This window comes from Heterodontus francisci, chromosome 13 (genome assembly GCF_036365525.1).
Source record: "Heterodontus francisci isolate sHetFra1 chromosome 13, sHetFra1.hap1, whole genome shotgun sequence".
In the NCBI taxonomy this organism is placed as follows: Eukaryota; Metazoa; Chordata; class Chondrichthyes; order Heterodontiformes; family Heterodontidae; genus Heterodontus; species Heterodontus francisci.
In genome coordinates this window covers 36,131,537-36,157,169 of record NC_090383.1, presented here as the reverse complement: position 1 = coordinate 36,157,169, position 25,633 = coordinate 36,131,537, and the positions used below count along the sequence as shown (strand labels likewise).

Sequence of the window (25,633 nt, the reverse complement as noted above, 5' to 3'; positions counted from 1 at the left end):
TGAATTGGAGAGGGTGGAGAAAAGATTCATGAGAATAGTTCCAAGGGTGAGGAACTTCAGTTATGTGGATAGACTGGAGAAGCTGCAGTTGTTCAGAGTAAGAGGAAATTTGATAGAGGTTTCAAAATCATGAGGGACCTGGATGGAGTAGATAAGGAGAAACTGTTCCCATTGAAGGAAGGATCAAGAGCTAGAGGGCATCAATTTACAGTGATTAGCAAAAGTAGCAATGGCAACATGAGGAGAAACTTCTTTATGCAGCGAGTGGTTAGCATCTGGAATGCATTGCCTGTGGTGGAGGCAGATTCAATCATGGCTTTCAAAAGAGAATTGGACAATTATCAAGAGAAAAAATGTGCAGGGCTACAGGGAAAAGGCGGGCAAGTGGGACTCGGTGAGTTGTGCTTGCACAGAGCTGGCACAGATATGATGGGCTGAATGGCCTCCTTAAGTGTTGTAACCATTCGATAATTTTAGAACAGAGGTGATGAAGGGATTGCTGGTGTGATAAGAACTGACCACAGTTCATATCATCAATTTAATGCCATGACACATCTGAGTAAATGCACTTTGTGTGCCAAACCAGTCTTTAAGATTGCTGCCAACTGTTCATTTCTTCGTCTAAATCACTCAACAGTCTACATGATATGAGCAACTGGCGCATACAACACAGTATAAAAACTGACACTTGTCTCTCAAGTTTGTCCACAGAACTTGTACAAACTGGTCTACAAAGTGTTAAAATCAAAAGATGCATCCTGCCCCCATGAACTTTGCTAATTTATGCCAGTAAATATTGAGGATTATCAAAATATAATTTATTGCTCGAGAAATACATGTATCTACTGTATTGTATTCAAATTCTTATATTTATGCACACTTTCCATGTACAGAACCCCATTTTCTACTGTCAGTGTTGTCAAGCTTTTGTATCAATCTCTTACCATTACTAATTCCAAGGACGACATTTATAATGGAGTTAGCCGAGGTGAACTCATCCTGCAATTGCATAATTTAACCACTGGGTGCAGGAATCACATAAAATGATTTCTGAAAATTCGAAGCTGCCATTTTTCCGAGAAATGTGGATTTTAATGTCCATAATAAGGGTTTAAAAATAAATAAAATCAAAAAATTGGGGAAGGAGATAGGAATGAATGGAGCCACTGAGAGCTAAATTTCCCTAAAATATGACTGATAAACTTGATTGTTGTCTCATCAAACAATTCAAAAGAGGTTGATCAAGGTAGTGCAGTAAACATATATATGAACGTTCTGAAGGCATTCAACTAATTGCCACACAGGAGGCTCTTAAGGTGGAAGAAAATGGAAGTCCAATTAAGGCAGTGAGAACACAAAATCGGCTGTGACAAGAAGCAAAGGTTGGTGGTGGATAAGGGATACTATTATCAGGGACAAAATAAACTTTCATGAGGAAAGGCATGGGTTAATTAAGGAAAGCCAGCATTAAAAAGTACAAAAAATGCATTACTTGGGTTATAAATAGAACAGAATATAAAAGCAAAGAAATCATGCTAGAATTTTATAAATCGCTGGACAGACCTCAACTGGAGTATTGTGAACAATTCTGGGCACCACAATTCAGAAAAGAAAAAGGCATTAGAAAGAGGAGGTTTGCCAGGATGTTGCAAGGGAGCAGCAATAACCTGAAGCAGAGCTTCCAGCCAGTGAAATACATTATTAAAAATAAAAGGCCAATCTAATATTAGTTTCCATGGCAACGTACGGCCTTTATTTTCTCTTACATCAGGTTTAATCTAGGTTGACAGACTTAAAAATACGTGCATGTCTTACCTCTTTCAGGATCCTTTCATTGAAAAACTGCTGAAGCTTCTCATTGCAGTAGTTAATGCAGAATTGTTCAAAGCTATTGTGCTCGAAATATTCTGTGAAATACAAACTGAACAATGTCAGCAACACAGCCTGTAGACCCATTTGTAATTGCTGAAGCTCTTCTGACAATCTTGAGGATTTCGTTATACTGCAATTTCTGAGAAGACAGGTGCAAGATGGCTTCTTGACTAGGGGCCTTGCATCTCAACTTTAATGCAGAGGGTAGTCTTCGGAGATATACTGCCTCATTCACACGGAAGATTGCGTCGATGTAAATGAATCAACACAAGTGACTCTAGGCTACGCCAGCCTAAAAACAGTAGTGAGTCCACTGTGTCAAGGACAAGAGATTTCCAAACTAAGTAGAAACTCTACTTCAACCAACTTAAGTTCATTAAATCCATCAGTTTCTACCACAAGTCATGATTTAACATCCTTGATTGTATATTTATATGAAAGGCAAAAATGAAAGTCACAAAGCTAACTTTCTAAACTTTGAGAAGTTTCTATTTCAATAAAGCGTCTTTCACCAGCCGCCTCAACAAAAATTTCCCTTCCTTTCAGCTGCAATTTTATCTCTCTCCTTCCAAACATGGTCTCTATTCCCTCTCCCCAACTTAGTTTTTTTTTATTCATTCATGGGATGTGGGCATCGCTGGCTAGGACAGCATTTATCGCCCATCTGCAATTGCCTTTGAGAAGGTGGTGGTGAGCTGCTTCTTGAACCACTGCAGTCCACGTGGGGTAGGTACACCCACAGTGCTGTTAGGAAGGGAGCTCCAGGATTTTGACCCAGCGACAGTGAAGGAATGGATGGTGTGTGGCTTGGAGGGGAACTTGCAGGTGGTGGCATTCCCATGCATTTGCTGCCTTTGTCCTTCTAGCTGGTAGAGGTCGCGGGTTTGGAAGGTGTTGTCTGAGGAGCCATGGTGCGTTGCTGCAGTGCATCTTGTAGATGGTACACACTGCTGCCACTGTGCGTTGGTGGTGGAGGGAGTGAATGTTTGTGGATGTGGTGCCAATCAAGCGGGCTGCTTTGTCCTGGATGGTGTTGAGCTTCTTGAGTGTTGTTGGAGCTGCACCCATCCAGGCAAGTAGAGAGTATCCCATCACACTCCTGACTTGTGCCTTGTAGATGGTGGACAGACTTTGAGGAGTCAGGAGGTGAGTTACTCGCTGCAGAATCCCTAGTCCCTCACCTGCTCTTTTAGCCACGGTATTTATATGGCTGGCGGGCAACCATAAAGGCGGGGCTAAAGTGTGGCGAGTCGAAGAGACTTAGCAGTTGGCAGGAGAAAAGACAAAAGCGCAAGGGAAGAGCCAACTGTGTAACAGCCCCGACAAACAAATTTTTCTGCAGCACCTGTGGAAGAGCCAGTCACTAGAATTGGCCTTTATAGCCACTCCAGGCGCTGCTCCACACACCACTGGCCACCTCCAGGCACTTACCATCTCCCCCCTCTCGAGATAAGGAGGCCAAAGAAGATTTATATGGCTACTCCAGTTCAGTTTCTGGTCAGTGGTAACCCCCAGAATGTTGAGAGTGGGGGATTCAGCGATGACGATGCCATTGAATGTCATGGGGAGATGGTTAGATTCTTTCTTGTTGGAGATGGTCATTGCCTGGCACTTGTGTAGTGAAAATGTTACTTGACACTGATCAGCCCAAGCCTGGATATTGTCCAGGTCTTGCTGCATTTCTACACTGACTGCTTCAGTATCTGAGGAGTCGCGAATAGTGATGAACATTGCACAATCAACGAACATCCCCACTCCTGGCCTTATGTTTGAAGGAAGGTCATTGATGAAGCAGCTGAAGATGGTTGGGCCTAGGATATTACACTGAGGAACTCCTACAGTGATGTCCTGGAGCTCAGATGATTGACCTCCAACAACCACAATCATCTTCCTTTGCGCTTGGTATGACTCCAACCAGCGGAGAGTTTTCCCCGAATCCCATTAACTCCAGTTTTGCTGGGCTCCATGATGCCATACTCGGTCAAATGCTGCCTTGATGTCAAGTGCAGTCACTCTCACCTCACCTCTGGAGATCAGCTTTTTTGTCCATGTTTGAACCAAGGCTGTAATGAAATCAGGAGCTGAGTGGCCCCGGCGGAACCCACTGAGCAGGTTATTTGCTAAGCAAGTGTCGATGGCACCTTCCATCACTGAACTGATGATTGAGAGTAGACTAATGGGGCGGTAATTGGCCAGGTTGCACTTGTCCTGCTTTTTGTGTACAGGATATACCTGGGCAATTTTCCACATTGCGGGTAGATGCCAGTGTTGTAGCTGTATTGGAACAGCTTGGCTAGGGGCATAGCAAGTTCTGGAGCACAGGTCTTCAGTACTATTGCTGGAATATTGTCAGGGCCCATAGCCTTTGCAGTATCCTGTGCCTTCTGTCGTTTCTTGATATCACGCGGAATGAATCGAATTGGCTGAAGTCTGGCAGCTGTGATGCTGGGAACCTCAGGAGGAGGCCGAGATGGATCATCAGCTTGGCACTTCTGGCTGAAGATTGTTGCAAATGCTCCAGCCTTATTTTTTGCACTGATGTGCTGGGCTCCCCCATCATTGAGGATGGGAATATTTGAGGAGCTACCTCCTCCAATTAGTTGTTTAATTATTCACCACCATTCACGGCTCGAATTGGCAGGACTGCAGAGCTTAGATCTGATCCATTGGTTATGAGATCACTTAGCTCTGTCTATCGCATGTTGTTTGGCATGCGTGTAGTCTTGGGTTGTTACTTCACCAGGTTGGCACCTCATTTTGAGGTACGCCTGTTGCTGCTCCTGGCATGCCCTCCTGCACTCTTCATTGAACCAGGGTTGGTCTCCCATCTTGATGGTAATGGTAGAGTGGAGAATACGCCAGGCCATGAGGTTACAGATTGTGGTTCTGTACAATTCTGCTGCTGCTGATGGCCCACAGCGCCTCATGGATGCCCAGTTTTTCATTGCTATATCTGTTTGATATCTAACCCATTTAGCACGGAGATAGTGCCACACAACATGAGGGAGGATGTCCTCCACATGAAGGCAGTACATTGTCTCCACAAGGACTCTGCGGTGGTCACTCCTACCAATACTGTCATGGACAGATGCATCTGCGGCAGGCAGATTGGTGAGAACAAGGTCAAGTACGTTTTTCCCTCTTGTTGGTTTACTCACCACCTGCTGCATAGCCAGTCTAGCAGCTATGTCCTTTAGGACGTGGCCAGCTTGGTCAGTAGTGTTGCCACCAAGCCACTCTTGGTGATGGACAATGAAGTCCCCCACCCAGAGTACATTCTGTGCCTTTGCCACCCACAGTGCTTCCTCCAAGTGGTGTTCAACATGAAGCAGTACTGATTCATCAGCTGAGGGAGGGTGGTAGGTGGTAATCAGCAGGTTTCCTTGCCCATATTTGACCTGATGCCATGAGACTTCATGGGGTCTGGAGTCAATGCTGAGGACTCGCAGGGCAACTCCCTCCCGACTGTATACCACTGTGCCGCCGCAGCCTCTCCTGGGTCTGTCCTTCTAGTGAACATACCCGGGGACGACGATGACGGTGCCTGGGACATTGTCTATAATCTATGATTCCATGATGTCACGCTGTTGATTGACTAGTCTGTGGGACAGCTCTCCCAACTTTAGCACTAGGTCCCAGATGCTCGTAAGGAGGACTTTGCAGGGTCGACAGGGCTGGTGTTTTCAATCTTCCTCCCCAGTGTCCTGTTTCTACCTTTGTTTAACAGCATTCGTTTCAAACATGCAATCAATCTTCCTCCTCAGCGTGACCTCAATCCCTACAGCTCTCAACAGAATATTTGTCTGTCTCCCTCTGTCCTGCCCTAAGCCTTTTTTTCCTCTCCCCAAATGCAGACATTAATCTGGAAGATATTGTGTGAGTTTGCTGAAAGAATGTCTCAGTGATTATTATATTATATCATGTTTTCATTGCTCCAATTATTATAAATTGCTGGTGACCAGGGAGCTGTTAACTGCTCAGTTCTGGCTACATTTTCTGTGTTTTGCTACAAATAGCTGTGGAGTTCCAGTCTGGTAATGATGACAATAATCCCAAGAAAAAGAACAAAAAAGGGGGGCAGTGGAGGACAGTGCAATAGCGGAGCAGGGAGCGACAAAGGATAGCCAAAGCGGTGGGGGGGACGGGGGGGTGGAAAGAGGAGAGGGAGGAGGGGCGAAGGGAAAGAGGAGAGAGAGGAGTGGCGAGGGGGGGGGGGGGGGAAAGAGGAGAGGGGGAGGCGTGAGGGGGGAGAGGAGAGGGAGGAGGCACGAGGAGGGAGTAGAGATTGAGCGAGAGGGAGGAGAGGGGTGTGAGCGCGAAGGAGAGCGTGTGCGTGAGAGAGAGAACGAGACTGGGATGGGAGATGAGGGGAAGGAAAACAAGAGAGTAAAAAAAACACAGTTGGCAGGTTATACCACGACAGGTCTATCATATTTCAGTAAAAGCACAGAATGGAAATATATTTAAGTAACAATATAATCGTATGAAGAATGAAAACTCACCAAACCCAGCAATGTCCAGAACTCCAATGAAGAAACTGGAGGTCTCAAATGGGAAACATTGATTGACCCGCTTCACAACGTGGTCAAATAGATGACTATAAACGGCCTTGGCCAAAGCATCGCGAGCATTGTTTGCCTGCTCCACCTTTAAGGGTACCCTGAAGAATAGCAGAAAACCAGAATAGGTTTTAATTAAGGAAAATCTATCAGCTTTTATTCAAAAGTTAGTCAGTGTGGTGAAAGCACCATCTTTCCAATCGTTCTGTGTCTTTATAAATTTAAGAATGTTGAGTTGATCCTGGCTTTTTGATTGGTCCACGATCACAAGTGCTGTCAGGTGCTTAAGAGACACTAATTGGACCTCAGAACACCAAGAAGGAAAACCACCATGACCTACCATCTCAGCTTGATTTTGTTTTGCTCTTGCTATGTATACTGATGGTCACATCCAGAGCTTGCGGTTCAATTCATAGCTTGATTTCCACCCACCACCACCCCCACCCTCAACAAAAACTCTATCACCAACACCACCTGCCCCACAACCCTTCCCCTCCACCCAACTTCAGCCTGACTCTGTACTACAGCTTTGCAAAGCAACAGCCTCTTATGTCCAAACACAATTCCGGAGCCAATGAGCATCATGAAATGGTCTAATCAGAGGACCAAGAAAATATATTATTTTACATTTATAAACAATTGCTCATACAAGTCCAAATAGCCCGTACAAAGTGAACATACATGCACTACATCAGGATTAGTAGCAATGGTAGTACTTTGCATAGAATGCAAGTAGTACTTCAAACAGATATTGTTCTCAGATTAATTGCAACAGTGCATCAAAGTAATTCCTTTCCACTTAAAATTAGAATTTTTTTTAGCGTAGTATTTTTAATTGGTAACAGAACAAGACATTTAATCCCCTCATTAACACACCTTTTCAGTTTAGCACAGTGTCAGTAATGGCAAGTACTACCACTGTTCATGACCAAAAACATACATTGGTCTCCTTTTGAATGGAAGATAAAGGCATCCAAACTGTAAGCACAAGTCTCCACATCAGTTACCAAAGATTATAAATAACCTAAACATGTTCTTCCCCCAATCTTCAACCTTGTATAAATTTTAATATTTCATTTAAACAATGAGTAATAATGACATTGCATAGTTTGAAGTTGTCGTGGAACCAAATTCTCGGGAACAAACCCAAGGGTGATTCATCAACTGGGTTCTTCAATTAAGTCCCTTGTATTCTCAAGCTCAGTAATGCCTCCAAGCCAGTACACATCATCGGCACTAACTGATTACAAAATTAAAAGGAGAGTAGGCCATTCACGTTAATGAGGACGTCTTTTTGAACTGTGATCTTTAAAAGGGGATGCTGATGTTGAACAACACTCTTCAAAACTTTCAAGGATAATTTATTATCCACTGATCTGCTATCCGGCATTTAGAGTATTACTTTTTCTTTTTGTATAAATTCAACAACAGGAAAAAAATACTGTTCTTGACATTACTGCCCTGTAGTCTGAACAGTTTTACAACCTCATGAAGTGACTTCAGTTGTTGAAAAAAAGAGTAATGTCTAAAGTATGACTATGTTTGAGTAGTCTCTGGAAACATGCTGTCACTAATCTAAAAAGTTCAGCAATTTTGATTTTTAATCTGCTTGAATTTTGTAAAATCAGTTGCAGTTGATTTGTACAAATGGAATCAAGAAACCAAACTGCACAAAGAAACACAATTCCCAGGCACATTTTACTCTAACAACACCACCTTCAATGTAGTAAAACATCTCTAGAGTTTCACAGGGGCATTACCAAACAGAATGTGACACCAAGCCACATAAGGGGACATTAGGGCAGATGACCAAAAAGCTTTGCCAAAGAGGGAGGTTTTAAAGACTGTCTTAAAGGAGGAAAGAGAGGTAGAGAAGCAGAGAGGTTTAAGGAGAAAATTCCATAGCTTTAGCCCTCGGCAGCTGAAGGCACGGCCACCTGTGGTGGAGCGATCAAAATCGAGGATGCACAAGTGGCCAGAATTGGTGGAGTGCAGAGTTCAGAGTGTTGTAGGGTTGGCAGAGGTTACAGAGTTAGGGAGGGACGAAGTCATTGAGAAATTTGAAAGGGAACAGATTTTAAAACCATAATTAAAATACAACAGCATTTCATCCTGATATTTTGAACGGCTTTATCAAAAGAAGGGTTTAGTGAGTATTCTACAATATTTGCACAGGAGTTATTGGTCATGTAAGCAAGAACTTAACATCGTGAAACATACAGTTTCTTTAATTAAGGGGCAGAGAATATGAAAGCAAGGAGCCAATATTGAACTTATACAAGACCTTAGTTAGGCCACACTTTAATCATTGAACACAGCTTTGGGCACCCCATTATAGAAAGATAAACAGCAGTGGAATAGTTGCAGCATAGATTCAGTGGGATGGTATAAGGGATGAATGCGGGGTTATGAAGAGAAAGTTAATAAGTTAGAGTTTGTGTCTCTAGAGTTGAGAAAGTTAATGGGTGACCCAATAGATGTCTTTGAGATTTTGAAGGGTTTTGCTAGGATAAACTGGTCTCCACTGGAAAACTAAATAGTAATCGGGGGACACAAATTTACAATTAATTTCCAAAATAAGGAAATGGGATGCTGGAATTGTTTTCTCTTTTTACACATAGGGTGGTTAGAATTTGAAGCACACAAATTCTATTAGAAGACAATTAGATAGCAGCTTGAAAGAGAGGAATGTCAAAGAATTTGAGCAGCGAGGAAAGTGGGAGCAGAAGGGTACGCGAACTGAATAGGAGAGTTGGATTAGACTGGCTAGGATATTAAAGGATATGGAGAGTGAGCAGAAGAATAGGATTAAACTGGCCCAAATGGAGAAAAACACTGGCACAAATGGTGGGACAAATTGCTTGTTTCTGCGCCATAACACTATGATTCTATTAAGTGAACTTTCAAATTTCAGTTTAATAGTATGCATTGCAAGTTATTCATTCCGTCCAACTGAAAACAGGCCATTCATCCAGTTTACCAACATCAGACCCAGGACCTAAAAGCCAAAGAGTAGGTCATTTGTGGGTGGATGACCAGAACAAACAGTCCTCAGTCTACTCAATTGCAGGCAACTAGTGCCTTACAAACATAATGAAATATTGGATATGAAGAACACTCACTGCCCAAGGTGGCAACTTGTGCTATAAGTCTACTATTATTTAGGAAAAGAACCACCTCACAGGTAACCTATTATGAAGCTTTTAGATGTCAGCCTTGGCTCAATGGTAGCACTCTTGCCCGAGTCAGAAGGCTGTGGATTCAAGCCCAACTTTTAATCTAGGCTGACACTTCTGTGCCGTACTGAATGAGTGCTGTACTGGAATGCAGTGCTTGAAAGTGTGGTGGAAGCAGATTCAATAGTAAATTTCAAAGAGTACTTGCATGCTTACTTGAAAAGAAAAATTTTGCAGGGTTATGGAGAAAGAGCAGGGGAGGGGGAACTAATTGAATAGCTCTAACTGGAGAGTCATCACAGGTATGATGGGCTGAATGGCTTCCTGCTGTGATGTATAATTTTATGACTGATCTACTGTAAGAAAATCAAGTGCACTGTCGAAAAGAGAGAAGCACAAAAGATTAGAGGGACTAAAAGGGGTATGGAAAAACATTGCCAAGTTATAAAGGGAAATGGTAAACTATCTCAAACATAAAAGGACTGATTACAGATGACAGGGAATTTAATGGAGGGAAATTTAATTGGAGAGATAATAAATGAGCACTTGGCCTTGGCTATCACGGAAGAGTAGGATGGTGGGTAGAGAAGGAAGCAATAGAGCAATTAGCGACAATAACTACAGTTAAGAAGTGACATGGTAAAAGCTGGCAGAACTCAATGTCGATAAGGCACCAAGGCCTGATAGCACACATCCTGGAATGCTGAAGGAAGTCGAAGAGAAATATTAGAGACTCTACACTCAGTCTTTCAAATTTTTTTGAATGTGAGAGGGGACTGGAGGGTAGAAAATATAATATCTGTTCAAAAATGAAAATGTTGGGTAAGTCAGCCAAACACTAGAACTATGTAAGCTTTGGGAGGCCATATTATGAGATAAAATTAATAATTTACAATGACAAGTTAATTAACAGCATCCTGCACAGATTAGTGCAAGAAAAGTCTCACCTCAATTTTAGTAGAGCTCTTAGAAGAAATAATGGAGTGTGTTGATAAATGTAGTGGATATTGTGCACATGAATTCAAAAGAAGTTTGATAAAATTATGCTGTACGGGATGAAAGGGAATGTGACAGCATGGTTAGGAAAGCAAAATACTACGGATGCTGGAAATCTGAAATAAATAGAAAATGCTGGAAATACTCAGCACATCAGGCAGCATCTGTGGAGAGAGAAACAGTGTTAATGTTTCAGGTGTGTGACCTTTCATTAGAATTGGCAAAAGTTAGAAATGTAATAGGTTTTGAGCAAGTAAAATGAGGGCAGGGAGGGCGGGATTAAAGAACAAAAGGGAAGGTCTGTGATAGGGTGGAGGGCAGAAGAGATTAAATGACAAAGACTTCATTGTACAAAGTCAAGTGAAACAAATGATGTGTCTGAATGAGGTGTAATGGCAGAATAACTGCCGTGTTAACACAAAGTAAAGGGACTAAGAAAGAAACGGGGGGGTGGGGGTGGGGTGGAAGAAACCAGCAAAAATAACATCAACAAAGATAAAAAATGGAGACAGAGGATAAGATCTAAAATTATTGAGTCCAGAAGGCTATAAAATGCCCAGTCGAAAGATGAGGTGCAGTTCCTCAAGGTTGGTTAGAAAGTTGGCTAAAAGATAAAAAATAGTGGTGTGCACTTCTTTTTTCAGACTGGAGAGGTATAAAAGATATTGTCCCCCCACCAGGGATCAATCTTAGGGTCTTGCCTCTCTCTCTTCATACATGATCTGTACTTGGGTGCAAGGGGCACAACATTAGAACAGTGGGAGGCACGAGAGAACAGCGGAGTAAAAGAAGTGGTGGAGAGGGAGAGCACTGTGAAAACAGCGTGACGCCCAAGACTGCAGCGGGGTAAAAGTAACCGTGAAGATAGAGAGAGATGGAGAACTATGAGAACAGCGGGTGACCCGAGAGCACAGCATGGTAAAATCCACAAACGGGACTGTCCCGGCAGACCCATTGTGTCAGCCTGCTCCTGCCCCACTGAACTTATTTCTTCCTATCTAGACTCTATCTTTTCTCCGCTGGTCCAGTCTCTTCCCACCTACATCCGTGACTCTTCTGACGCCCTACGTCATTTTGACAATTTCCAGTTTCCTGGTCCCAACCGCCTCCTCTTCACTATGGACGTCCAATCGCTCTACACCTCCATCCCCCACCAGGATGGTTTGAGGGCTCTCCGCTTCTTCCTGGAACAGAGGCCCAACCAGTCCCCATCCACCACCACCCTCCTCCGCCTGGCTGAACTTGTTCTCACATTGAACAACTTCTCCTTCAACTCCATGCACTTCCTTCAAGTAAAAGGTGTCGCTATGGGTACCCGCATGGGTCCTAGTTATGCCTGTCTTTTTGTGGGATATGTCAAGCATTCTTTGTTCCAGTCCTACTCAGGCCCCCTCCCCCAACTCTTTTTCCGGTACATTGATGACTGTATCGGTGCCGTTTCCTGCTCCCGCCCCGAACTAGAAAACTTTATCAACTTTGCTTCCAATTTCCACCCTTCTCTCACCTTTACATGGTCCATCTGACACTTCCCTTCCCTTCCTCGACTTCTCTGTCTCCATCTCTGGGGATAGGTTGTCTACCAATATCCATTATAAGCCCACTGACTCCCACAGCTGCCTCGACTACACTTCTTCACACCCTACCTCCTGTAAGGACTCCATTCCATTCTCCCAGTTTCTCCGTCTCCGACGCATCTGCTCTGATGATGCTACCTTCCATGACGGTGCTTCTGATATGATCTTTTTCCTCAACCGAGGATTTCCCCCCACTGTGGTTGACAGGGCCCTCAACCGTGTCCGACCCATTCCCCACACCTCTACCCTCTCCCCTTCCCCTCCCAGAACCGTGACAGGGTTCCCCTTGTCCTCACTTTCCATCCCACCAGCCTCCATATCCAAAGGATCATCCTCCGCCATTTTCGCCACCTCCAGCGTGATGCCACTACCAGTCGCATCTTCCCCTCCCTTCCCCTGTCTCCTCTAAATTGGGGAGACCAAGCGCAGACTGGGTGACCGCTTTGCGGAACATCTCCGCTCAGTCAGCAAGCAGGGCCCTGAGCTTCCGGTTGCTTGCCATTTCAACACTCCCCCCTGCTCTCATGCTCACATCTCTGTCCTGGGATTGCTGCAGTGTTCCAGTGAACATCAACGCAAGCTCGAGGAACAGCATCTCATCTACCGATTAGGCACACTACAGCCTGCCGGACTGAACATTGAGTTCAATAATTTCAGAGCTTGACAGCCCCCCATTTTACTTTCATTTTTAGTTATTTTTTCTTCCTTTTTTAAAATTCCTTTTTACATTTTTTACAATTTTTTTTGCATTTATTTCATTTCATCTTAGTTTGTTCAGTTTGCTTACCCACTGTTTTTTTCAGGTTGTTTTTCTTCAGGTTTGCACTTGCTGCTGTTCAATATTCAGTGTATTCACACCTAATCTGTACTAATGCTTTGTCTTTCAACACACCATTAACATATTGTTTGCCTTTTCTCCGTGACCTTTTGGTCAGCTATGTGGCCTGGTCCAATCTGCACCTTCTCTTTTGTTATCTCTTGCCCCACCCCCACCTCACTTGTTTATAATCTGTGACTTTTCTAATATTTGTCAGTTCCGAAGAAGGGTCACTGACCCGAAACGTTAACTCTGCTTCTCTTTCCACAGATGCTGCAAGACCTGTTGAGTGATTCCAGCATTTCTTGTTTTTGTTTCAGATTTCCAGCATCTGCAGTATTTTGCTTTTATTATGGTAAAAGGTGTGGCAGAGAGAGAGAGAGAGAAAGAGAAGAGAAGAGAGAGAGTGGGAAAAAGGAGAGAGAGGGAGAGACAGAAAGAGAGAGAGAGAATCCGAGAGAGAGCATGCTGCTGGAACAAATCAACAAAAAGTAAAACCAAGTAGCAACAGTTGCAGAGCACTCTGAGGAGGGAGGACAAACAGCCAGAGGTTGAGATCCATATTGCTACCAACAATGTAAGCAGAAAGAGGAATGAGGCTAGGAAGGAGACTAGCAAGCAGGACCTCAAAGCTAATAATCTCCAGATTACTCCCATCCCTGAGTATAGAAATAGGAGGATAGAGCAGATGAACTGCATGGCTGGAGAAATGGAGCAGGAAGGAGGATTTCAGATTCCTGGGACAATGGGAACAATTCTGGGGAAGATGGGACCTGTACAGTCCAGACGGATTGCAGCTGAATAGAGCCAGGACCAATATCCTCCGGGGACTGTTTGATAGTGCTATTGGGGAGGGTTTAAACTACCTTGGCAGGAGGATAGGAACCAGAATGCAGCGTTAGAATGGAGAAACAAGGTGCACAAAAGATTTGGAGACAGATAGCACCAGAGTAAGAACTGGTAAGGCATGAGGTGGAGTCAGAGTAAGAGGGAATGCAATAGAGTATAAATTGGGTTTACTATGTACATCTCCCTGTGGTGAACAAACCAAAAGAACCAAATTTATCGAATGAGGGCAATTTGTCAGGCAAGCCCCCCCACTACCAAGAATGAGGCACATATTTTGCCACATGAACATTAAAACTTTCAATCGGTGCTGGGAAGAAAAGAGGGCCTATCACAAGGAAGTGCCAGGCCCCTCGCCAGAAAGACTTTTTTTGCATGCTAGCCGATAGTGTTGGAACAAGGGACTCAATCCTTGCTTCCCCAATACATAGAAGAATTGGTCAGACCAGTTTAGTCACATGAGCTCAAAACACTGTTTAAAATTAAACACTTTATAATAAGACCAGGTGAAGACGGTAAAAGACCTCTCGACACCTTTCTCAACTGGTCATAACAAATTTAAAAAACAAATGGACAAGATTTCACTTCTATAACTTTTACTTTATCAAACCAAAATCAACATAAATTAAACATGAATTAACAGACAACTCATGGTCTATATTACAAATTACACATTAACTATCAGATACAACAAAGACAGATCCCTCAGATTTACTGGCAGTCCACTCAGCATATATGGCACCAATTACAGCCACAAAGTTCGTCAAAGCTCTGAATTTCCTCAGAAGGATCTCTAGCTCCTTTCCGCTAAGATGCAGCCACTGATTCTCATCCAACAGTAGTTCCCCCCAACCCGAACTCCATGGGTACGATCTTCACCAAATTGGTGCAGTTCTCCAGAACCTCCTCAGCTCTGCTCAATACAGTCCTGATGGCATATAACCACTAGTATTACCTTTATCTGAGCCCTTCAGTGACAACCCTATGCACTGTAAGGCAGGTCCAGTTAATCAGTTACTCTAAGTAACAAAAACAGCTCCTGGATTCAGCCTTCATATTTTTCAGTCTGTCGACACTCCACTCCTGCATGATCTGAGCTTGGATGGCTCTGCCTTTAATCTGGTTCCAACCAGTTTCAGTTTCCCAGAAACCTGAAGTTTTAATTTCAGTCTCTGTTTCAGTTTTAGTTTCCCTTTCTGTTAGGGTTGGTCTAAAAAAAAAAGCTTTCAAACCAGGGTCAGTGCACCTAACAGAACATTTGACAAGTCAATCTTTCAGCTCGCACACACTCCCCCCACTGGTCTCGCAAAACGTGGATTCCATCACAGTATGTAAACGCATGGAGCCTGGTAAATAAAGCTGATAAGCTGCAGGTGCAGATAATGAAATGGAAGTAAGATGTTGTGGCATTAATGGAGACCTGGCTCAAAATAGGGTAGGACTGGGTACTAAATATTCCTGGATAGAAGGTGCTCAGGAAAGATAAGGAAAAAAAGAGGGATGGCAGTATTGATTAATGTGAATATTACAGTACCAGAGCGAGAGGATGTCCTAGAGAGGCCAAAGGCAGAATCTATTTAGTTACAGTTAAGAAACAACAGAGGTACCATTACACAGAGTGTATGCTATAGGCCATCTAGTGGGAAAAACATAGAGGAGCAAATTTTCAGGGAAATTACAGAAGGTACAAAAACTATTGAGTAGTGATAATGAGGGACTTTAATTATCGTAATATAAGCTGGGCTAGTAATACTGTTAAGGGCAGAGAAAGGGAAGAGTTTTGAATTGCATTCAGGAGAATTTTCTTGCTCAGTATGTTTCCAGTCCAATGAGGAAGGCGACATTGCTGCATCTTGTTCTGGGGAATGAAGTGGGTCAAGTAGGTCAAGTGTCAGTAGGGGAACATTTAGGGGACAGTGATCATAGTATCATAAGGTTTAAGTTGGCTATGGAAAAGAACCAGGAGCAATCTGGAGTAAAAGTACTTAATTGGAGGAGGGCCAACTTCAATGGGGTGAGAACAGATCGCCCAGGTAAATTGGAAACCATGATTGGCAGGCAAAACTAAACAGAACAATGGGCTGCCTTTAAAAAGGACATGGTTTGGGTACAGTAGAGGTACATTCCCATGATGGGGAAAGGTAGGGCAAACAAAGCTAGAGCTCCCTGGATGACGGAAGAGATAGAGTGCAAGATGAAGCAGAAGATGGATGCACATGGCAGATGTCAGGTTGATAATAAAAGTGAGAACCAGACTGTATGTAGAAAGTTCAACAGGAAAGTGAAAAAACAAACAGAAGCAAAGAGAGAATATAAGAGACTGGCAGCTAACATAAATTCAAGCGTTCTATTGACACGTAAATAGTAAAAGGATAATCAGAGGAGGGGTGGATTAGAGATCAAAAAAGTGATCTATGCATGGAGGCAGATGGCTGAGTTACTAAATTAGTACTTTGCATCTGTGTTTACCAAGGAAGAAGATGGTGCCAAAGTCATAATGAAACAGGAAGTAGGTGAGACACTGGATGGGCTAAAATTTGATGAAGAGGAGTATTAGAAAGGCTAGTTGTATGGGATGCATCTGAGAGTACTGAGGGAAGGGAGGAAATTGCAGAGGCCCTGGCCATAATCTTCCAATCCTCTTTAGATACAGGGGTGGTGCTAGAGGACGGGAGAATTGCAAATGTTACACCTTTGTTCAAAAAAGGATGTAAGAATAAACCTAGCAATTATGGGTCAGTCAGTTTAACCTCTGTGGTGGGAAAGTTTTCATAAATTATGATCTGGGATAAAATTAACAGTCACTTGGACAAGTGTAGATTAGTGAAGGAAAACCAGCACAGATTTGTTAAAAACAAATCGTGTTTAACTAATTTGACAGAGTTTTGGATGAAGTAATAGAGAGGCTTAACGAGGTGTACATGGACTTCCAAAAGGCATTTGATAAAGTGCCACATAATAGGCTTGTCAGCAAAGTTGATGCTCAAAGAACAAAAGGGCAGTAGCAGCATGAATACAAAGTTGGCTGAGTGACAGGAAATTGAGTAGTGGTGGATGACTGTGTTTCAGACTGGAGGAAGGTATTGTCAGGCAAACCCCCCACTTGCCAAGACTGAGGCACACGTGATTTCGCCACATGAACATTAAAACTTAAAATTGCAAGCGCCTGACTGGAAAGAAATTTGCATAGTAACCAGCAGAGTTGGAACAAGGGACAAAGGGCCTTGCCCTGACTCATTCAACCAACAATGGACTTTTGATTACCAGACGTTGAAGGTAGGGGGAGCTAGCATTGCAGGTGGACTGCTAAGATAGCAGAATCCACAAACGCAGAAGTGGTCAGACCTGTTTTAGTCACATGACTAGATGGCTGTTGAGATTTGAAATTCCAACAAAGAATGTGAACGCAGAATGCAGTGTGCTCCCGGTTGGAACAGAACCTCCTGTCTGTCTGCCCCCATCTCTTTCCCATGGAATTGAATCTTGTGAAAATACGTGAACCTCAAAGAGAGAAAAGTCTCCTATGAGAACAGAGTTTAAAAATAACACTAGGCCCCGAAAAAAGCAAGACTACTTACAAAAGGACTAAACCATGAACTCGAAGCACAGTAACAAGATATTGCCTCAAACTGTTCCACCTTATCTTTTCTTCTCTTTTCTGTCCCTACCTTCATGTGTATATCGCATGGGCGTGTTGTATATCTGTAGGCGTGAACTGTATTAGAGTTTAAGTTTAAGCTTAAGGTTCAATAAAATTTCATCTTTCTTCTTTAAACCTCAGAAAGCCTGTGTGAATCGGTTTCTTTGTCTTATGATTGGAAAGTTGTGAACAAGGATTCACAAAGGGATAGCTCAAAACACAGTGTGTTTAAAAGTGTAGCAGGGTTTAATAAGACCAGGTAAAGACAGCAAAAAACCCCTAGAAACATTTCTCACCTGGTCGTAACAGTATACATTGCTGTTCACCATGGATTGCTACTAGGTCCACTGTTTTTCTTAATCTATATTAATGATCTAGACTTGAGTATACAAAGCACAATTTCAAAACTTGCAGATGACGCAAAATTTGGAAGTATTGTGAACTGTGAGGAGGATAGTGATGGACTTCAAATGGACATGGACAGACTGGTGATTGGGCGGACACATGGCAGAATAAATTTAATGCAAAGAATGAAATGATACATTTTGGTAGGAAGATGAGGAGAAGCAATATAAAAGGAAGGGTGCAATTCTAAAGGGGTACAGGAACTGAGAGACCTGACAGTATATGTGCACAAATCGTTGGAAGGCGGCAGGCTGAGAAAATAATTAATAAGGTATATGGGAACCTGGATTTTATAAACAGAAGCATAGGGCTGAATTATACCGGCCCCTCGATGCCACGGGTTGCGACACGGGAGCCGGTAAAATTCCGCGGGAGAGACCCGCCTCGACCCACGAAGTTGAGAAGGGCCCGCCGCATATCACCGGCGGCGAGGGGACCTCGGTGAGGCCCCCACACCACCTGGCAGTAGACCCTTCATCTGCATATTTAAATTAACATTAATATGTAAATAAACTTAACTGCATACGGCGGCCATCCCACTCTGATTATACGGCTGCCATTCATGCTTTGTGCGCCTTCGGAACTCCGTACAGAGTTCCAAGGCTGGAGGGGGGGGAAGAATACATTTTTCAGGGCGGGATGGGTGGGGGAGCGAGAAATCAATTTTTATTGGTAGTGTGAATGGTGGGAAGGGGTTGAAGGGCAAAGGTTAGAAGGATGGTTGGGGGAGGGGGGGTGGGGAAGGGGAGGCTCGGGTAGAGAAAAAGGCAAGTGTTGGTCATTTCGGTCATTGAAATTACCATTGGGGGGTTTGGGGGAGGGTCATCCATATCCTTATTATTAGTTAATAAAAAATTCACAATAATTTGCCTTTAACAATTAAAAGTAATTGTAAGGGCTTGAAGCCCTTTAAAAATGGTGCCGGCACCTGCGCAGTGGCATTGGATGCCGTTGCTAGGGATGCAGTGGCCTCCCCCTCTAAGTCATCAGGAGCTGCCGCTCCACCCCTTCCAATTAAATGAGCCTCTGTGCGAAATATCGCGGGGGCTCAGGGACAGCACATCCACGCGAGATACACGCCACCTTCACAGTGCACCGCCGCGAACTGTGGCGCACTTGTAAAATTCAACCCAGAGTACAAAAGCAAGGAAGTTACGGTGAACCTTTATAAAATGCTTTGGCCTCAACTGGAGTATTGCATCTCATTCTGGGCACCACACTTTAGCCCCCCATTTTACTTTCATTTTTGGTTATTTTTTCTTCCTTTTTTTTTTAAACATTCTTTTTTACAATTTTTTTTTGCATTTATTTCATTTCATCTTAGTTTGTCTAGTTTGCTTATCCACTGCCTTTTTTTTCAGGTTTGCACTTGCTGCTGTTCAATATTCAGTGTATTCACACCTAATCTGTACTAATGCTATGTCTTTCAACACACCATTAACATATTGTTTGCCTTTGCTCCGTGACCTTTTGGTCAGCTATGTGGCCTGGTCCAATCTGGACCTCCTTTGTTATCTCTTGCCCCACCCCCACCTCACTTGCTTATAACATGTGACTTTTCTAATATTTGTCAGTTCCAAAGAAGGATCACTGACCCGAAACGTTAACTCTGCTTCTCTTTTCACAGATGCTGCCCGACCTGCTGAGTTGTTCCAGCATTTCTTGTTTTTATTTCACCAGGATGTTGCCTGGGCTGGAGCATTTCAGCTTTGAAGAGAGACTGGATAGACGAGGGTTGTTTTAATTTGAGTAGAGAAGGCTGAGGAAGGACTTGATTAAGGTATACAAAATTATGAGGGACATTGTTAGCATAACATTGTGAACTTTTTCCCTTACCGTAGGGGTCAATAACCAGGGGGCATAGATTTAAGGTAAGGGACAGAACAGATAGGTGCTTGATGGCTGGCACATTCACGATGGGCCGAAGGGCCTGTTTCTGTGCTGTATGACTGTGAATCTATGACCTTTGTTATAAAAGACAGACCCTAAAATTAATGGGCAGTGAAGAATTGTTTCCCCCATAATAAAGGCACGAGTTTATTTATCTATCTGCAGTGAATATAGAAAATCCTTTATTTTTCAGCAACTAATCAGAAACCACCTACTTCACTGTCTCCAGTGAGATCTTGTAGAATTTGGAAGAAAATTTCTATCACCTGGAGCTGCACTCCCACATTCATCACTCTCTTGGAACAGCACACTCTCTGATTGACTGAGAAACACTGAAACATGAGCTAGCATTGTGTAAAAGTCTACAGAGATTATTTTGTTTAATGAAGTTATAAATATTCAAACTAACTTTGAAATTGGTAGACTCTGTTGAATAGGAAAACGTAGCGTCCTTACATAGCCATTTCTACAGTGGAATCAATATAACTTTTAAAGTGTACGTACTACAGCAACACAACAGTGATTATATAATCTATAAAGCCATTTTTAAAAATCAGGCCATGATTTTTATAGATAGTGATGATCAGCTCTTAAGCACAGGGAGCTGCCAAATCTATTATTTATTAATTATTCCATATCACAGGAGCAAGGGACTAGTATCCAATATAGCTATTTATAAACAGAACCTCAAAACTCAAGTGTGAAGTGATGCATTTTGGGAGGTTAAACCAAGGCAGGTCGTATACAGTGAATGGCAGGACCCCGGGGAGTGTTCTTGAGCAGAGAGACCTTGGGGTGCAAGTACATAGTTCCCTGAAAGTGGCAACACAGGTAGACAGGGTGGTGAAGGCGGCGTATGGCATGCTTGCCTTCATCGGCCGAGGCACTGAGTACAAGAGTTGGGACGTCATGTTACAGTTGTACATAATGTTGGTTAGGCCGCATTTGGAGTACTGTGTGCAGTTCTGGTCGCCGCACTACAGGAAAGATGTGATTAAGCTAGACAGGGTGCAGAAAAGATTCACAAGGATGTTGCCTGGTTTGGAGGGCTTGAGTTATAAAGAGAGATTGGATAGGCTGGATATGTTTTCCCTGGAGTGAAGGAGGCTGAGAGGGGACATGATAGAGGTATATAAAATTATGAGAGGCATATATACAGTAGATAGCCAGAGTCTGTTTCCCATGGTAGGGGTGACTAAAACTAGAGGGCATAGATTTAAGGTGAGAGAGAGGAGGTTTAAAGGGGATCAAAGGGGTAAATTTTCCACACAAAGAATAGTGGGTATCTGGAATGAGCTGCCTGAGAAGGCGGTGCAGGCAGGAACAGTAGCAACATTTAAGAGGCATCTGGACAGGTACTTGAATGAGCAAGGCATATGGAATTAATGCAGGTAGGTGGGACTAGTATAGATAGGCATTATGGTCGGCATGGACGTGGTGGGCCGAAGGGCCTGTTTCTATGCTGTATGACTCTTCCTTTGTTGTGGACAGGCTACACAAATAAGTATAAATAAGTACACAAATAAGTATAAACAATTCTCAGAATCTACCAACAATGAGAGATTAGGATGAAGGGGCTGTGGTTATTCAACTACATTCTAAAATTAAACAAGTGTCAAAAGTTGCAATGATTCAACTTTGCAATATGCACAAAAATCTTTCATGAACTGTACAATTTACAATGTAGAAGCATTCTTAAAATCTTGTCCTCTCAAATCTGTATTACCTTCCTTCTACATTTGTCGCATACATACAAATTGCTGTACAAAAAAAGACCAAGGTCCATCTAGCTCACCTTCCATCATCCTGGTAGTCACATGGTATGATAATGGAGCTGTTGACTAATTGTTATAATCAATTTCCATCAATTAGTCTAAAACGGACCCAGAAATTAGACGAGGAAAATACTAGTGGCGGTGAGCTTTGGGAACCATACATGTTACAGTCAACTTTTTCCTTCCAAGCATGCTAAAGTTACCATGTCATCTCTCAAAAGAATTGACTGATGCATCCAATGCACACAACCCAGTTCTTCAAACCAGTGCTAAATGCTGGCAGTTTTCATTTGGTACAAAGCTGTTTCATTAAAATGACTAATAAGATTTTGTAAATGGTCGGTGCACCCAGCAAAAAAACAGTAAGACACAAACTCTCCAAATTTCATGCCATATTCTTAACTAAATTTTTCAGAAATGCCAGAGTATTGGAAGAATAATGGCGGCTTTGCTAATTACCAATACATTTTTAATTACTGCAAGTTAATTCAGGGAATATTGTACCTTATTCATATAGGACTTGATAAAATTTGTGTGTACAATGAAAAGTTAGATAATCTGCTTCAAAGTTATTTTACTTTGGATGATGATTTAGAAGTTATATAACTTCAGCACGTTAGTGCTTTGTAAACATTTATGATCACTCAAACACAATGCAACAAACTGATTGTTTTGCAGGAGATGGACTTTATCTAGAACTGTATTTAGGTCTAGGCATTATCATTAAATCCAACCACACATTTTTACTGTTCAACAAAACCACTGAGTGAATTTCACCTCTTTTTCCGGGTGCTTTTCTCAACTATGTTAGGCCTTTAGAAAGTGCAACACAGATATCTAGTGGCAGTAAATGAGTACTGCATGACATTTTCTCAAATTGCATTAATAGATTTCGAACAGCTCAATACCCACCCATTAAAGAGAATATAAACCATCTCATACAAACATGTTCTGTTGTTTTCCTAATATTTCAGTAACTGCTAATTACTCAACACTGAAGACCCATAAAAAGATCATCCTGCTGAGGTGAAATAGTCAACCCACTGAAAACAGCAGTCCAATCATTGTAGTAATGATGTGTTTTCTTATTTTCAAATATATTTTAAAACATTTAAAACCTTAAATTGAAAAACAATCAGGGAAGTCAACTTTAATATAATCAACTAAAATTATTGATAAATAACTTGCAATTCAAACATCAGTCATGATTTGTAATACGGTCTGAGGCATCAAGAAACAGATGAGACATCTGGTTACTTTAGATGTGAAGTCCGAGGTGTTGGGCTGAAATCTGCAAAGTACTTACAGATGCATTAGGTCACAGTCATCATTATAGCAATCCCAAGACATAGTAAAACATTTCTCACAACCTCAAAGTCACCACAGGTACCCAATTATGTAGTACAGAGGAGTTTACTTACTTGATAACTGTGCCTTTGACACCTCCAGCAGTTGTCAACATTACTCTGGTTGTCAAACTAACGCGCAGGTCATCGCCATTCAGCCCCAGCAGTTCAGCACAATGGTCCAGTGACTGACTAGATTTGTTCTTCAGGACACATCCACCTAAGAGTGATGATTATAGATTACTGAGCCTACTCTGTGTCTGAAAAATACAAATACTAACTACACACAAATATAAATCTAATTACTCATTGATATTACTGGTGATAAACTTTCATAACAGATGAAATTACTTAAAAGTAAAAAAAAAACTAGTTTGTACAAACATATAAGTCATGCAGTTAAATATCATAAGGGAGTTATATAGTTGTTAGAGAGAACGGCACAACATCCATGAAACATTTCTTGGAATGTGCATGATAAAGCAAATTAGAGTAATGTGAAGCTGGTATGTTGCAGGCTGAAAATATGATAACTTACTCAGTATATCACTTGAAGAATGAACAATCCATATTTATAAAGCTTTTTGCATGTCCTCAGGACATTCTAGAACATTTTATGGCCAATCAAGTACCTTTCAAGTGAACTCATTGTAATTGTGACTAAATAATCTGTTTTTCAAGCTGTCAGTTGAGGGATAAATATTGGCCAGAACAGAGTTCCCCAACTTTTCATCGAATTGTGTCTTGAGCAGGTGGACAGAACCTCCATTTAAATTTCCATCCAAAACTCCCTCAGTACTACACTCAAGCACGACCCTAGATGATGCATGTTCAAGGCTCTGGTGTGGGGCTTGAGTTCACAACCTCCTTGCTCAGAAACGAGACTGCTACCATTGAGTCAAGGCATTAGTCCAAACTATTAAATAAATCACTGCGAATGAATTACTGTTGCTACAGCTATGCATGGAATACAGAGCACAGGGAAACAATAACAATTGTTAATTCCTAACAGATGCTTATATATTAATTTAGAACTGTCATGCGTCAGTCATTATCAATTCTCTTATAGGAGTTCCTGTATCAGTATTTGGTTCTTTGCTACATTTCCTCATCAGTTTCCACTGTAGCATTCCACTTGCCCCAAGATAAATAGTGTGCTTTCTTTTTGCCCACCCCTGATTTTCAAACTGAGATCTGTGAGGGGCTTTACACAGGACCTGTAACCACCTAATGTGAAACCTGCACACCCTAAATTCCAACAGATTGTACATTCCAAACTCAGCGTTTCTGCTGTCAGCATGAAACAGTGAAAAGCACCATCTACCTTTGGGTGGCTGGTGCAGTCTTTCAGAGATTTTAAGATAAAGAGCAACAGAGGGGGAATTAACTACACTATCTGAATCAGTTAAGTTATTGAAATATCAGTCCCAACTCTCCCCTTCCCATGAAAATTGAGCAATGATAATTTTAAATTAAAACCGGATGCAAAAAATATTGATGCAATTAACATCAGCCGTGGTTTAAACAAACTGCCTCTTCAAATCAGGCTAACAGGACCATGGATTGCAAAGCTCACCATTCAGTGGTTTGCTTCTAAACAAACTACTGGGCCCAAACATGCATCTCCCTATCTAAAGAATTTACTACCTGACTATTGGCAACTTGTAACCAGTTAAGTAACAGTGCCCAATAAACTTCAGAGTACTGGATGGCAGAATACTAAGAGCATCCATGCTGTAGAGATAGCCAGTTTCTATACCTGAGGTACTTCCAGCTTCTTCAAAGTCAACATTTCCAAGATGTAAAACACCTGCAACTACACGGAATAGATCAAGCTTCTCCTCGTCATCCAGCCCTATTTTCTTCATAGCTACACACATGCGGTTAAAATCACCATGGTCGTCCAGCAATGGGTCCTTCAAAGAGCCTTCTTTAAGGCACTGGAAGGAGACAATGAAAAATATCCAACATATAAGCTAATATCAAACAGCATCAAGGTCATGCTATAAAAAAAGAGACATGCACGGTCAGTACAAAAGGTAAAAGCTAAAATTATAATATACATGCAAAACTAGCACATCAATTTCTCATGCACACACCACAGATGAAAAAAAGATATGTGCCTGAACTGACAGTCTTCTTGTAATATTCCTCATTTGTCAATGTTATCCTCCACGTGCTTATGGGTAATCCTACATTGCATGCCTGTCTCTTCAAATTATTATTTCCACTTGCTACCAATTCTCTTCCTGCAATTTAGCTTATAGTACCCAAGTACAGCCCAGTTTCAGGGGGTTTTTTTTTTTTTAAACACAGCAGGTTCAATGCACAATTGTATGAGGCAATCCAGGACAAGAACTCTATCTTTCCCATTCACCCCTTGACCTTCCTTCAAGGCATTAAAGAACTTCCTACTAAACTATCCTTGTCCATCTACCATTGAATCTGTAAATGCTACAAGTAACCTGGACATCAAGTATACAACTGGTTTAAGAGCTCTCTCCATGAGAACAGAGGGAGTGGCAATGGCTGCTGGATTGATGTCACTTTTTCAACTGCAACAGATCTGTGCTGGCGAGGTGATCCAAAATTCATGATAGACAGTAAAAACAGAGCAAAATAGTAAATTAAAGTGCAATAAATCAAAATATGCTGTCTTATAATAAGACATGGTTCAAAGTTGTTCTTCACACTTGAAGATGTTTCATGTACACTGATCAAAGTCAACTAATGATCA

At 42.1% G+C, this 25,633-nt stretch overlaps 1 protein-coding gene across 6 annotated transcripts in view; it reads right to left on the bottom strand.

Annotated features, from left to right (window-relative positions):
- The window catches only part of LOC137376336 (unconventional myosin-VI-like), a 344,835-nt gene that overhangs the window by 79,547 nt on the left and 239,655 nt on the right, over positions 1-25,633 (bottom strand). For all 6 annotated transcript variants that reach the window (XM_068044672.1, XM_068044673.1, XM_068044676.1 and 3 more), the window contains exons 11-14: positions 24,656-24,836; positions 22,972-23,116; positions 6,375-6,532; positions 1,816-1,907 (exon numbers count right to left, since the gene is read on the bottom strand). In XM_068044672.1, coding sequence (XP_067900773.1) covers positions 1,816-1,907; positions 6,375-6,532; positions 22,972-23,116; positions 24,656-24,836 — 576 coding nt within the window. The remainder of the gene's footprint in view (positions 1-1,815; positions 1,908-6,374; positions 6,533-22,971; positions 23,117-24,655; positions 24,837-25,633) is intronic.